Raw genomic sequence first — 15515 nt, 5'->3', positions numbered from 1 at the left:
AGTTTTCCTCTGTCACTCCCTAGTGGTGAATCCCGACAGAGTGGTTTGCAGAGCATCACTAACCCGACTGAACAGCAGGGAGGGCATGAAGTGAGACAGGAACAACACCTGGCACAGAGGAGCTTACTCTGAAAGCCCACAGCTTCCCAAATAAACATCTTTAAATCAGTTGAACCGGTGAAATCAGAAAGGGAGGCAAACCATAAAAGACTTTTAGCTATAGGAAACAAACTGAGGGTTGCTGGAGGGGAGGGGGTGAAGGGATGGGGTAACTGGGTGATGGGCATTAAGGAAGGTCTGTGATGTGATCAGCACTGGGTGTTATATGCAATTGATGAATCACTGACCTCTACTTCTGAAATTAATACACTCTATGTTAATTAATTTATTTTAAATAAAATAAAAATAAATCACCATTCTTTATTTCCAGTTTCTTAATTTCATTGTCTTGTTCTGAGTTTTGGAGCCTGAGTTGGGTTCATATTTTGGTTTTTACGTATAAGCTATGTGACTATAAGCAAGCTATTTAACTTTCTTTATTCATAAAAAAGCACTTTATTGAAATGATTGACATACAAAAAGCTGTTCACATTTAATGTAAATAACTCAGTGAATTTGGAGATAAGTATAAACCTGTGAAAAAGCACAATCAATGCCATGAAATCCCAAAGTTTCCTCTCCTTTTTTTGTGTGTGATAAGAATGCTTAATATATATCTTTATCTTTAAGTATATAATACACTATTGTTAACCATAGACCCTATGGTACATAGTAGATCTCTAAGACTTATTCATCTTATATAACTGAAGCTTTATACCCTTTGACCATTACCTCCTCAATCCTCCCCACTCCCAACTATAACTGATGTGAAATATTGGGGTTTGGGAGCAAACAGTCAAGAAAGAATTCTTGAGACATCTTTGGTGCAAAAAACAGTGGCTTTATTAAAGCACAGGGACAGGAACCATGGGCAAAAAGAGCTGTACTGGGGTTGTGAAGAGTGGCTGATTATATACTTTCAAGTTGGGAGAGGGTTAGGGATTCCATTACTTAAGGAATTTGAAAGCAAGATTTCCAGGACCTCAAGGGACTAGCAGTTGTTAGGAAAAGGCCATATACTACTGTCTAGTAAAACCTTAATTATGAGACCCTTCAGTTGTATTATCAGTGGCCATATGCTTGGAGGATGATTGCTAACATATATCTAGGATAAAGGAAGTTTACAAAGGGAATTTTACAGGATCCTGGAGGTCTGGCTAATGTCAAGCAAAGGTTGCCTTTTGTTTCTAGCAAAGTATTAACATCAAGGCAGTTGAGTTCCAGGAGGAGGGTCACTCTGCCTGTCTCAAGTACTTATCAATGGGATTTAAGTTATAAGGAAATTTAATTTTTTGTTTTTTGCCTTTTTCTCCATATCAGTAACCACCATTCTACTCTCTGCTTCTATGAGTTTGACTATTTTAGATCCTTATATAAGTGGTGTCATATAGGATTTGTTGTGTGTCTGGCTTATTGATGTTATCATAATGTCCTACAGGTTCATCCATGTTGTTGCAAGTAGCACTATTTCCTTCTTTTTAAAAGCTGGATAATATTCCATTTTATGTAAATACCACATTTTCTTCATCCATAGTTCATTGTTGGATACTTGCTTTGCTTCCAGGTCTTGGATATTGTGAATAACGTTGCAGTGAACATAGGAGTACACATATCTCTTTGAAATCTTGATTCAGTTTGTTTAAGCTCTTTTAAATTTAAGATACTCTTCTTACAAAACCTAGATAACAGTATCTATTTTAAATGATATTTAAATATTAAATGAAATTGGGTTCATTTGAAGTTTAGTAAGTCTGGGTATAGCAAATGGCACTAAACAAGGGAAGGAGAAAGTAGAAGAAAAATAAATAAGGAAGAAATACACATGGTTTCTATAATCCTTCTAATTGGGTTCATTTGAAGTTTAGTAAGTCTGGGTATAGCAAATGGCACTAAACAAGGGAAGGAGAAAGGAGAAGAAAAATAAATAAGGAAGAAATACACATGGTTTCTATAATCCTTCTAATTGATCACAAGACTGTAATTGATATTTATAACTCTTCCTTCACTACTCATTTCATGGTAGGGTTTTTTTTTTTTTTTAATTCTCAATAAGGACTTCAGCTGGTTGAGGTTCTTTACCTGATAGGGGGTGATTTAAATCTTCATTTCTGAAATACCTTGAATCCATAATTGTCCTGTCTCTTTCAGGTTGTCAGTAGGTGGATTATACTAGCACAAATGTATATTGAATTCAGAATCCAAAAAAGTCCACTAAGGGTTGTGCTTTTCCTAGCTGAAGATAGTTCAAAGGACAACAATTTTTCTTTTACCTTGGAGAGATCTCAAAATGTTCTAGACAATTTGACTCCAAGAAATTTCACTGAGGTGGTGACCTCCTTAATTTTTGTGGGGTTTATCTCCAACCTGGGTATTCTCATATGTTTACGAAGACATCTAAAGTACTCGCTACTTCCTGCTCATCAGAAACAATTAGCATTATGTCATCAATGTTTAGTGGACTGATACGATGTGTGGAATGTCAAGATGATTAAGGTCGCTGCTGAGTATATTATGATAGAAAGCAGGAGAGTTGACACAGCCCTGAGACAATACTTGTAAATTTACTGTTAGTCATACCAGTTAAAAGCAAACTATTTCTGATTGTTCTTGCAAACTGATAATAGAGGAAAAGGTATTTTCATGTCAAAAGCTGCATACTTCCAGTTGCCAGGGACTATGTTGATTTGTTCTATGAAAGACACTCCATCTGGAACATCAGCTCCAATTGGGGCCATTTCTTAAATTGGTTTAAAATAATAGTAGAGGGCAGCCCAGGTGGCTCAGTGGTTTAGCGCCGCCTTCAGCCCAGGGCGTGATCCTGGAGACCTGGGATCAAGTCCCACGTCGGGTTCCCTGCATGGAGCCTGCTTCTCCCTCTGCCTGTGTCTCTGCCTCTCTCTCTCTCTCTGTCTCTCATGAATAAATAAATAAAATCTTAAAAAAATAATAGTAGATAATTACTTTCTTATACTCTAAGGTTTGTCTGCTTTTTCCATAGGACAAACAAGAGAGTCAGTGGGGAGATGCTAGGTATCACCATCAGGCTTTTTTCAAGTCTCTAAAAATGGCACTCATCTTCACAATTCCTCCAGGGATATGATATCATTTTGGATTTACTACCCTTGTAATGAGGGGGAACTTCCAGTGGCTTCTACTTGGTTCTTGCTACCACATGAGCTTCATTTCTCAAGCCAGAGTGCTAACGTGAGGATTTTGCTAATTGTCAATCAGATTATCCCAGTTATAGACTCACAAATTGAGGAATTGATCTCTGGATCTACTGGGTCTGCTGTGATTAAAATGGGTGGTAAGACTGGCCACCATGATCCACCATAAGCCACCACTTTCATCGGTGGACTGAGTGATATTTTGGGTCTTTAGGAATTAGTGTCAACACAGTGTCTGATAATCCCTGGGGTAGGCAGAATTTGAGGCCCTGTGACCTCTGAGCCCTGGTGTCATGCCCATGAATATGTTATGTTATAGGACAAAAGGAACTTTGCAGATGTAGTTAAAGGTACTATTAAGGTGACTCTAAAATGCAGAGATTATCCTGGACTATGCAGGTGGGCTGAAAGATAATAACAACTGAGAAAAGAGGAACTTATTCCACAGCTTCTAAACAGCCATTCTTAAATCTCCTGAACCTCCCCATACCTCCTTCAAATCTAATTCCTTAATTTCATTCTCTGAGTTTTGGAGTCAGATTTTGGTTTTGGGTTCAGATTTTAGTTTTTTTGTTCACTTAAAAGAATATGTGACTTAAGCAAGCTATTTAGTTTCATTTAGATTTATTTCCTTATCTACAAGCCAGGATAATAATATTTATCTCAAGGACTGATATAAGTGTTAAATGATAAAGTGTGCAAAGTATAAATAGCATATGGCACAGTGTCTGGCACTAAACAAGGTCATGTTGGTTTTCATCTTTCTCCTTCATGCCCCTCTCCCCCGTCATTTTCCCCTTTTCTTTTCTGCCTCTAGTCCCTAGTCGTCTCTCTCTCTCTCTCTCTCTTTTTTTTAAGATTTTATTTACTTATTCATGAGAGATGCAGAGAGAGAGGCAGATACATAAACAGAAGGAGAAGTAAATTCCCCAAGGGGAATCTGATGTGGGACTCCATCCCAGGACCCCCGGATCACGACCTGAGCCAAAGGTAGACACTCAACCACTGAGCCACCCAGGTGTCCCCCTCGTCATCTTCAATCTGTCTTCTCTCTGTCTTTTCTCCTCTATTTGGTGCTTTTCCTTTTCATTCTTTTCTCCATTTCTTACCTTAATCTGCCCCCCTGATTTTCTTCTATCCCTCTTATTATCCATCTACTCACATTATGATCAATGAACCTCAATTAAAAGTACTCCCCATTCTTGCTTTAGAATTTGCAGTTAATGTGCTTTTCCTATCACTGAACTGTTTATGCATCTCAAATGCTCTTAGGTGTCATATATAGGAAGTTTCCATTTTGAGAGCTTACTGCAATCTACTGCATAGTGTAGTGGTTAGGAACGCTCTAGGTTTCCAATTTTGGAAAAGCCAATAGATATTGGCTTGATCAAAGGACTTCTTCTTCCCACAGGTAGGCAGCTGCTAGCAATGGTGCAGAGGCTCAGCTATGTCAGGACCAGTGTCCCTTCCATTATCTTGGTATTCTGTAGCTCCAGGAGTCCTATCTGTGTTTAAAGTGAAAAGAATAGTCTGGACAAAGAGGAAATAGAAGCACCAACAGTGTGTGGTCCTTTAATCAATAAAAGAAAGCTCTCTTAAAAGCCCATAATTGGCTTCTGTTTAGATTTCACAGGCTAGTCCTGTGTCTATTTCTATAACTTTATTTTTTTTTTAGTTTATAAGCCTGTTATTTTAGTGTTGGACTACAGGCATCTCTGCGGCATAGTAGGCAGAACGTTTGAGCAACATTTTAATGTTTCTGTTGTTTTTGCCTTTTTCAGCATGTTATACAGTTGGAATCATATAGCATGTAGCCTTTTCACATTGGCTTCTTTCATTTAGTAATATGCATTTAATCTTTTCGCACCTTGATAAATCATTTCTTTTTATCACAGAATAGTATTCCATTCCATAGATGTAATACAATTTGTTTTTCCATTCACCTATTGAAGGGCATCTTTGTTGCTGCCAATTCTTGGTAATTATGAATAAAGCTGCTATAAACATTCATGTGCAGGTTTTTGTGTGGATGTAAGTTTTTTTTCAGAGTTTATTTTATTTATTTTTATATGTATATTATTTCATTGGAGTTCGATTTGCCAACATATGGTAAAACACCCAGTGTTCAACCCGTAAAGTGCCCCCCTCAGTGCCCGTCACCCAGTCACCCCATATCCCCTCCACCTCCCCTTTCACTACCCCTTGTTTGTTTTCCAGAGTTAGGAGACTCTCACGTTCTGTCACCGTCTCTGATTTTTCCCACTCATTTTCTCTCCTTTCCCCTATAATCCCTTTCACTACTTTTTATATTCCCCATATGAGCAAAACCATATAATGTTTGTCCTTCTCCAATTGACTTACTTCACTCAGCATAATACCCTCCAGTTCTATCCATGTTGAAGCAAACGGTGGTGGGTATTTGTTGTTTCTAATGGCTGAGTAGGGACGCCTGGATGGCTCAGCAGTTAAGCGTCTGCTTTTGGCTCAGGTCCTGATCCCAGGATCAGGATTGAGTCCCACATCAGGCTCCTAGTGAGGAGCCTGCTTCTCCCTCTGTCTCTGCCTCTCTCTCTCTCTCTCTCTCTCTGTCTCTCATGAATAAATAAATAAAATCTTAAAAAAATAAATTTGCCGTAAATCTAATGGCTGAGTAATATTCAATTGTACATATGTATACACCACGTCTTCCTTATCCATTCATCTTTTGATGGACACCAAGGCTCCTTCCACAGTTTGGCTATTGCGGACATTGCTGCTATAAACATTGGGGTGCAGGTGTCTCAGCTTTTCACTGCATCTGTATCTTTGGGGTAAATCCCCAGTAGTGCAATTGCTGGGTCATAGGGCAGTTCTATTTTTAACTCTTTGAGGAACCTCCACACAGATTTCCAGAGTGGCTGTACCAGTTTACATTCCCACCAACAGTGCAGGAGGGTTCCTCTTTCGACACATCCCCTCCAACATTTGTTGTTTCCTGTCTTGTTAATTTTCCCCATTCTCACTGGTGTGAGGTGGTATCTCATTGTGGTTTTGATTGGTATTTCCCTGAGGGCAAGTGATGTGGAACATTTTCTCATGTGCTTGTTGGCCATGTCTATGTCTTCCTCTGTGAGATTTCTCTTCATGTCTTTTGCCCGTTTCATGATTGGATTGTTTGTTTCTTTGCTGTTGAGTTTAATCAGTTCTTTATAGATCTTGGATACTAGCCCTTTATCTATCATTTGCAAATATCTTCTCCCATTCTGTAAGTTGTTTTTCAGTTTTGTTGACTCTTTCTTTTGCTGTGCAGATGCTTTTTATCCTGATAAATCCCAATAGTTCATTTTTGCTTTTGTTTCCCTTGCCTTGATAGATGTATCTTGCAAGAAGTTGGTGTGGCCAAGTTCAAAAAGGGTGTTGCCTGTGATCTCCTCTAGGATTTTGATGGATTCTTGTCTCACATTTAGATATTTCACCCATTTTGAGTTTATCTTTGTGTATGGTGTAAGAGAATGGTCTAGTTTTCTTCTGCTGCATGTGGCTGTCCAATTTTCCCAAAACCATTTATTGAAGAGACTATCCTTTTTCCAGTGGATAATCTTTCCTGATTTGTCAAATATTAGTTGACCATAGAGTTGAGGGCCCATTTCTGGATTCTCTATTCTGTTCCATTGATCTGTGTGTCTGTTTCTGTGCCAGTACCATGCTGTCATGATGATCACAGCTTTGTAGTACAACCTGAAATCTGGCATTGTGATGCTCCCAGCTCTGGTTTTCTTTTTCAATATTCCCCTGGATACTGGGGGGTCTTTTCTGATTCCACACAAATCTTGAAATGATTTGTTACAATTCTCTGAAGAAAGTCCATGATATTTTAATAGGGATTGCATTAAATGTGTAAATTGCCCTGGGTAGCATGGACATTTTCACAATATTGATTCTTCCAATCCATAAGCATGGAATATTTTTCCATCTCTTTGTGTCTTCCTCAATTTCTTTCAGAAGTGTTCTGTAGTTTTTAGAGTATAGATCCTTTACCTCTTTGGTTAGGTTTATTCCTAGGTATCTTATGCTTTTGGGTACAATTGTAAGTGGGATTGACTCCTTAACTTCTCTTTCTTCAGTCTCATTGTTAGTGTATAGGAATGCCACTGATTTCTGGGCATTGATTTTGTATCCTGCCACACTGCCAAATTGCTGTATGAGTTCTAGCAATCTTGGGGTGGAGTCTTTTGGGGTTTCTATGTACAGTATCACGTCATCTGCAAAGAGGGAGAGTTTGACTTCTTCTTTGCCAATTTGAATGCCTTTTATTTCTTTTTGTTGCCTGATTGCTGAGCTAGGACTTCTAGTACTATATTGAATAGCAGTGGTGAGAGTGGATATCCCTGTCATATTCCTGATCTTAGTGGAAAGGCTCTCAGTGTTCCCCATTGAGAATGATATTTGCTGTGGGCTTTTTATAAATGGCTTTTAAGATGCTGAAGAATGTTCCCTCTATCCTTACCTTCTGAAGAATTTTGATCAGGAATGGATGCTGTATTTTGTCAAATGCTTTCTCTGCATCTATTGAGAAGATCATATGATTCTTGTTTCTTTCTCTAGTTGATGTGATCACGTTGATTGTTTAATAAATGTTAAACCAACCTTGCATCCTGGGGATACATCCCACTTGGTCATGGTGAATAATGTTCTTAATGTATTGTTGAGTCCCATTGGTTGTATCTTATTGAGAATTTTTGCATCTGTGTTCATCAGGGATATTGGCCTATAATTCTTCTTTTTTGGTGGGGTCTTTGGTTTTGGAATTAAGGTGATGCTGGCCTTATAAAATGAGTTTGGAAGTATTCCATCCTTTTATATCCTTCAGAACAGCTTTCGTATAATAGGAATTGGTCCTTTCTTAAACATTTGATAGAATTGCCCTGGGAAGCCATCTGGCCCTGGACTTTGGTGTCTTGGGTGGTTTTTGATGACTGCTTCAATTTCCTCCCTGGTTATTGGCCTGTTTGGGTTTTCTATTTCTTCCTGTTCCAGTTTTGGTAATTTGTGGTTTTCCAGAAATACATCCATTTCTTCTAGATTGCCTTATTTATTAGCATATAGCTGCTCATAATATATTTTTTTATTTTTTATTGATTTGTTTATTCATGACAGACACAGAGAGAGAAAGAGGTAGAGACACAGGCAGAGGGAGAAGCAGGCTCCATGCAGGGAGCCTGACGTGGGACTCAATCCCGGGTCTCCAGGATCACAACCTGGGCTGAAGGTGGTGTAAACCGCTGGGCCACCAGGGCTGCCCTCATAATACATTTTTGAAATCGTTTGTATTTCCTTGGTATCGGTTGTGATCTCTTCTCTTTCATTCATGGTTTTATTAATTTGAGTCTTTTCTCCTTTTAATAAGGCTGGCTAATGGTTTATCTAGCGTATTAATTTTTAATAGATAAATAACAGTTCTTCTCGTTTTATTTTATTTAGTTCTGCTCAGATTTTTATTATCTTTCTTCTTCTGCTTGGTGTAGTTTTTATTTCTTATTTCTGTTCTTTCTCCAATTCCTTTAGGTGTGAGGTTAGCTTGTGTATTTGAGTTTTCTCCATTTTTTTGAGGGATGCTTGTATTGTGATTTATTTCCTCTTAGGACTGTTTTTGCTGTATCCTAAAGATTTTGAATGGTTTTATCTTCATTTTCATTAGTTTCCATAAATCTTTTTAATTTTCTAATTTCCTGGTTGACCCATTCATCTTTTAGCAGGATACTCTTTAACCTCCATGTGTTTGAGTTTCTTAAAAATTTCTTCTTGTGATTGAGTTCTAGTTTCAAAGCATTGTGGTCTGAAAATATGCAGGGGACAACCCAATCTTTTGGTATGTATTGAGACCTGATTTGTGACCCTGTATGTGGTCTGTTCTGGAGAAAGTTCCATGTGCACTTGAGAAGAATGTGTATTCATTTGCGTTTGGATGCAAAGTTCTGTATATATCTGTGAAATCCATCTGGTCCAGTGTATCATTTAAAGCCCTTGTTTCATTGGTGATGTTGTGCTTAGAAAATCTGTCATTTTCAGAAAGTGCCATGTGGAAGTCTCCAAGTATTAGTGTATTATTATATAAGTATGTCTTTACTTTGGTTATTAATTGATTGATATACTTGACAGCTCCCACATTAGGGGCATAAATATTCATGACTGTTAGGTCCTCTTGTTAGATAAATCCTTTAAGTATGATATCGTGTCTCTCTTCATCTCTTACTGCAGTTTTTGGGATAAACTTAATTTATGTGATTTGAGGATTGCTACCCCAGTTTTATTTTGAGGACCATTTGAATGGTAAATGGTTCTCCAACCTTTCATTTTCAGGCTGGCAGTGTCATTAGGTCTAAAATGAGTCTCTTGTAAACAGCAAATGGAAGGGTCTTGCTTTTTTATCTAGTCGGAAACCGTGCGTCTTTCGATGGGATCATTTAGTCCATTCACATCCAGAGTAACTATGGAAATATATGAATTTAGTGTCATTGTAAATACCTATTCAATCCCTGTTTTTATGGATTATTTCTTTGGGCTTCCTCTTTCTTTTACCTGGCCCCTCTTAATATTTCTTGTAGAGCTGGCTTGGTGGTCACATATTCTTTCAGTTTCTGCCTATCTTGGGAGCTCTTTATCTCTCCTTCTATTCTGAATGAGAGCCTTACTGGATAAAGTATTCTTGGCTGCATGTTCTTCTCATTTAGTACCCTGAATACATCCTGCCAACCCTTTCTGGCCTGGCAGGTCTCTGTGCAGAGGTCTAGTGATAATCTAATATTTCTCCCCATATAAGTTAGGAATCTCTTGTCTCTTGCTGCTTTAAGGATTTTTTTTTATCTTTGAAATTTGCAAGTTTCACTATTAAATACCAAGGTGTTGAATGGTCTTTATTGATTGGGGGCAAGAACCTCTCTATCTCCTGGATCTGAATGCCTGTTTCCCTCCCCAAATTAAGGAAGTTCTCAGCTCTGATTTGTTCAGATATGCTTTCTGTCCCTCTCAGCCTTTTCTGGAACCCCTATTATGTGCAGATTCTTCCTTCTGAGGCTATCATTTATTTCCCTTAACTTTTCCTCATGAACTTTAATTATTTTTCTCTTTTTTCCTCAGCTTCCTTCCTTGCCATCAACTTGTCTTCTCTGTCACTCACTCTTTCTTCCACCTCATTAACGCTCATCGTTAGGACATCCAGTTTGGATTGCATCTCATTTAATTGATTTCTAATTTCAGCCTGATTAGATCTAAATTTTGCAGTCATGAAGTCTCTTGAATCCTTTATGCTTTTTTCCAGAGTGACCAGTAGCTTTATAATTGTGCTTCTGAGTTGGCTTTCTGACATCGAATTGTAATCCAAATTCTGTAACTCTGTGGCAGAGAGTACTGTTTCTGATTCTTTCTTTTGTGGTAAGTTCTTCCTTCTAGTCATCTTGCTCAGTGCAGAGTGGCTGTATAAGCAGGCTGAGTCAAGAATATCAACCACGACCTAAATAAATTTCACCCTAGATGAATGTGCCGAGGTCAGAGACAAGAAAATGAAAACAAAGATCAGAACAAAATAAAACAAAAGGACCACCAATGTGAAAAACAAATTTTAAAACAAAGTAGTAAAAAATAAAAGGCCAAGAATCCCAGAGTCAAGAAAAAAAAGAAAAAAGCAAAAGTAAAGAGGAAAAAAAGAAAAAATTAAAAAAGATAAGAAAAGAAAGGGGAGGACTGGGAGATGGTGGTGTTGACGAAATTGTAGTGGAGGGAGAATGTAGTCTACCTGAGGAGTCCTAGAGGGTGATCCTCTTGGTTCTTAGTGTATTAAGTTCTGTATGTTAGAAGATGCTTAGTCCGGGATCCCTGGGTGGCACAGCGGTTTAGCGCCTGCCTTTGGCCCAGGGCGCGATCCTGGAGACCCGGGATCGAATCCCACGTCGGTCTCCCGGTGCATGGAGCCTGCTTCTCCCTCTGCCTCTCTCTCTCTCTCTCTCTCTCTCTCTCTCTCTGTGTGTGTGTGTGTGACTATCATAAATAAATAAAAATTAAAAAAAGAAGATGCTTAGTCCCAAATTTATATAAACCAGCAATACTTATAGAAAGCTCCACCACTGACCACCAAAACATAAATGATATAAAAGAGGGGGCAGAATGGGAATGAAGGGAGAATATAATCTTACAGAATGAATGAGCATGGTATACCACTTGGTTCTGGCTGCATGCTGGTCATGTTTTAGAAGGTATTAACTTCCGCCATAGTAGAACAAAATGAGGCAGAGAAAACAAAAAACACAAAACAAAGAAACATATCTCATATTTCTCCCAAAATTAAATTGAGTACGTTGAAGGGAATCTAGAAGTGGAAAATATATCTAAGACATGTAATTGTAGAAATATGAAAGTCAAAAAGGAAGAAACTTAAAAATGAAGAGGGGGTAAAATATTATAATTTAAGGTGGGAAAAGAGAAAAAATATTGGAAATTTTTAGTTTGATTATAAAAATGAGTTGTACTGGAAAAAGGGGATGCGGGGGTACCCTCTAGTTCTAATACTATAAATCCCTCGACTTCCCCTGGACTCTCCAGTGCTGTTTGGTCCAGAACTTGCTCTTTCCCTGTCCTTCCAGCTGGTCTTCTGGGGGAGGGGCTGCTGTGCTGATTCTCAGGTGTGTGTGCCTGAATGGAGATGCCCCATCCCCTGCGTGGAGATGCCCCATCCCCTGCGGGCTCAGTGGGAGCTGCTTACCCCGTGAGTCCTCTGTTCCCTGGCAGCCCCGCCTTTCCAGGCACAAGGTGACACAGGAGGAACAACAACACTGGCGGCGGTCAGATGTCCAGCTCTGGAGTCAGCTCTCCACCAGTAACTAATGCAGTCTCCCAGTTCACACTGGCCTAGATGCTTCCGGACAGCACAGGTGCATTGATCTGCACATCTTGGGGGCTCCCAGTGGCAGGAGAGTCCTCGCTGTCCTGTGCCGTCCCCGCTTCTGCCTGTCCCAAGGGAAGCACAGGATCATGGGCTGCCTGGCGCCATGGTGTCTGCCTGGCGCCCTGGGATCCAGGGGCCCTGTGGTGCTAGAATCGCACTGGAGGGGGTGGGTAGCGGCTCCCAAAGGCAGCAGGGCACAGACACCTCTGTCCACAGCCCCCGCCTGACCCACCAGCTTCTCCTAGATGCCTCAAGGACTGCACGCTCCAGCCCTTTACCGAGATGCGCTCACAGTTTGTGCTGCACTCTCCCCCCACGCACTTCCTCTTTTAGCGACTCTGAGAAATTGGAGGCCTCACTGCCCCTCCTGCAATAATGCCCGATTTCCCTGGTGAGCACTTCCCATCCAGGGAGAATCCGGTGTGGATTTTTTTTTAAATTTTATTTATTTATTTATTATTTATGATAGTCACACAGAGAGAGAGAGAGGCAGAGACACAGGCAGAGGGAGAAGCAGGCTCCATGCACCGGGAGCCCGACGTGGGATTCGACCCCGGGTCTCCAGGATCGCTCCCTGGGCCAAAGGCAGGCGCCAAACCGCTGCGCCACCCAGGGATCCTCCGGTGTGGATTTTTAAAGTTCCTGCTTCTCCCGTGCTGGGCTTTCCTGTCCCCGAGGTTTTCGCTGCCAGGTTTAGACTGGTGCCTTGCGGTGCCCCTTCCCCACTTGATTCTTTTTATTTTATTTTTTTCCACCTTCCTACCTTGCTAGAAGCAAAAATCCTTCTCTCTGTAGCGTTCCAGCTGTCCTCTCTTTAAATCTCACTTCAAATTCGTAGGTGTTCAGGATGATTTAAAAGTTATCTAGGTGCGTTGGTGGGACCAGGGGGAGTTGAGGACCTCTCCTCCCCTGCCATCTTGCCCCCTATCTTCTGGACTTAACTTTTCAGCTTATTTGGATAAATACATGGGCACCCAATTGCTAGGTTGTATGATGAGCCTGTGTTTAGCTTGGTAAGAAACAGCCCAAGTGTCTTCCAAAGTTGTACCATTGTGCATTCCCACCAGCACTGAGAGAGAATTCTTTTTGCTCCAGCAGCATTTCACCACCATTCTGTGTTGTCTGTGCTTTGGATTTTTGCCACTCTTATAGGTGGGGAGGCTAAACTCTTTTCCTTCCATTTAGAATGATCATCAGCGCCCCAAAAGATTACCTCCCTTATGAAGCCTTTTCAGATGTTGCTCCCAACATAGCTCCTGCTAGTCCCAAAGTGATTTTTTTCCTTTTTGAAATCCTGTTTCTGGCCCTTCTGTCTTCTTTGCGGTCTACATAACAAGATATTACTTTCCATAGCAATGGTCATCCAGAGCCTTTCCAGTTTCTGAGCATTCCCGAGGCATTACTTTCTTATAGATCCCCCTGCTCTGTCTGCATCCTGGGTTGTTTCCAACGCCTTTTGCAGCAACCCACACATGAAATCCAGCTCTTCCACTGATATTCATAGGGAAGCTGACCTATTCTAAGTATTGTGTGAGTTTGGTAACTTAATGGGGATAAGTCATAGGGTAATATTCATGACCTCCTGACTGGGTCTCTCCTCTCTTCTTTATTATCCTCACTCCCTTTCTGAAGTAAAAAAAAAAAATCCTTCTGTCTTATGTCTACTTATTTACATCCTTCTCTTAGGGTTTTGGGTTTGCCAATGTGTATGTCACATGTGATGTATCTGTTGTAAGTTGGATCATCAGAGCTTGTTGGCCACAAAAGAATCTCCCTAAGACAGGGAGAGTTTTTTCTACCAACTAAGGAGAATATAGTTTATCTTGTTACATTTTTGTGGCTATTTTCCCACATACACTTTTTCTTAATGCATAGCAAAGTCCTCAAGGATATTCTTCATCTTCCTGATCTCCATAGTCCTTGCCTTAGAAGTGATGGTCAATAAATATTTATAGAATGAATGAATGAATGCACTATATATGATTTCAGTTTCTTTTAAAAAGAAACAAATGTATTTCTTCCAAGTAGGCACTCACAAATTATCACAGTTAACCCATTCTATGTACAAGTGGAAACACAGACTAAGGTTTATTTGCCCAGTTATAATATTTATTAAGAAATGACAGAAAACACTGTATCACAGGTGTAATTGAAACAGCCAACAGGCAAGATCATTATGATCCCCACCCCCTGCAAAAAAAGGGTTGGAATCAGATGTTGAAATATGAAAAAGTTTAGCCTACTTCTTAGAAGGTGAATTTTGGGTGAAGAGCTTCCATTTTTTCTGATGACACCTGAGGAAAGTCACTTGACTCTACTCTGGTGCCTTTGATGTTAGAAAAAATGTTAGGTAAATAGAACTTAGAAAAAAAGGATTATAAAGCAGGGAAAAGAATTAGACTTGAGGATAGTTCTCAAAGATTAATTCCACAGAATATTAATAGTTTTCAACCCTACAGAAAAATCAGAAATAGTATATCCAAAGCATTTTGATAACCAACTGGTAGGTTTGCAGCTTTTCTGTGACCACAGTGGATAGCCAAGGTATTCACTGCAGGATGAAATCAGATAAAACTCATATACTTAGTAACTCCATAACTTAAACCTAAATGGAAGTCTAAGAACTTCTGATGGCCCAGGGGTGATTGAGGAGATCTGCTATCCAGAGATATTGTGTCCTGGGCAATTGGAAATGACAACCTGGCTTTTAGCAGGTGGGCTCACAACAGGTGGGCTGGCAGCAGGTGGGCTGGCAGCAGTAGGAGCAGCAGGCTGGGCGGCAGCAGGACTGTCCACAGTAGGATGGGCGGCAGCAGGAGGCCTGGGCATGGTGCAGCTGGCAGCAGGTTGGGGGTGTGCAGCTCACCACGCAGCAGGGGGGCAGGCAGGTGTCCTCCACGCGGCAGTCAGGGCGGCACCACCTGACTCGGCAGCTCAGAGCTCCACTGCCACCCTCCTGGCCACCACCAATGCCACAGCCAGTCCCACAGCAGCTGGTCTGACAGCAGCTGGGCTGGCAGCAGCTGGTCTGACAGCAAGTTGGCTGGCAGCAGCTGGTCTGGCAGCTGGTTGGCTGGCAGCAGCTGGTCTGGCAGCTGGTTGGCTGGCAGCAGCTGGTCTGACAGCAGCTAGGCTGGCAGCAGCTGGAGCCACAGTTCCCACTGGTGGAGCAGGTGGGAAATCCACAGAAGCTAGTGGAGCAGCAGGCCATGGTCAGGAGCTGGGTTGAGAGTTGGGTTGCTTGGAGGTGTTTTGGTGGTAAGGTCTATGTCAGGCCTTTTATATATCTGAGCCAGCTTCTATTTATAAAATTCTTAACATATCTTCCTTGT

At 40.6% G+C, this 15515-nt stretch overlaps 1 protein-coding gene across 1 annotated transcript; it reads right to left on the bottom strand.

Annotated features, from left to right (window-relative positions):
• Window positions 1-14270: 14270 nt before the first annotated feature.
• On the bottom strand, window positions 14271-15449 carry LOC129504490 (keratin, high-sulfur matrix protein, B2A-like). Its single transcript, XM_055317215.1, has one exon. The coding sequence runs from the start codon at window positions 15392-15394 to the stop codon at window positions 14891-14893; it is 504 nt and encodes a 167-aa protein (XP_055173190.1). The 5' UTR covers window positions 15395-15449; the 3' UTR covers window positions 14271-14890.
• Between the last annotated feature and the right edge of the window lie 66 nt (window positions 15450-15515).

This window comes from Nyctereutes procyonoides, unplaced genomic scaffold (assembly GCF_905146905.1).
Source record: "Nyctereutes procyonoides isolate TBG_1078 unplaced genomic scaffold, NYPRO_anot_genome, whole genome shotgun sequence".
Classification (NCBI taxonomy): domain Eukaryota; kingdom Metazoa; phylum Chordata; class Mammalia; order Carnivora; family Canidae; genus Nyctereutes; species Nyctereutes procyonoides.
This window is presented reverse-complemented; position numbering and strand designations above follow the sequence as displayed.

What these genes read in the sequence shown, in the direction of transcription:
- LOC129504490 (XM_055317215.1), bottom strand. Translation starts at nt 15,394, where the DNA reads ATGGCCTGCTGCTCCACTAGCTTCTGTGGATTTCCCACCTGCTCCACC.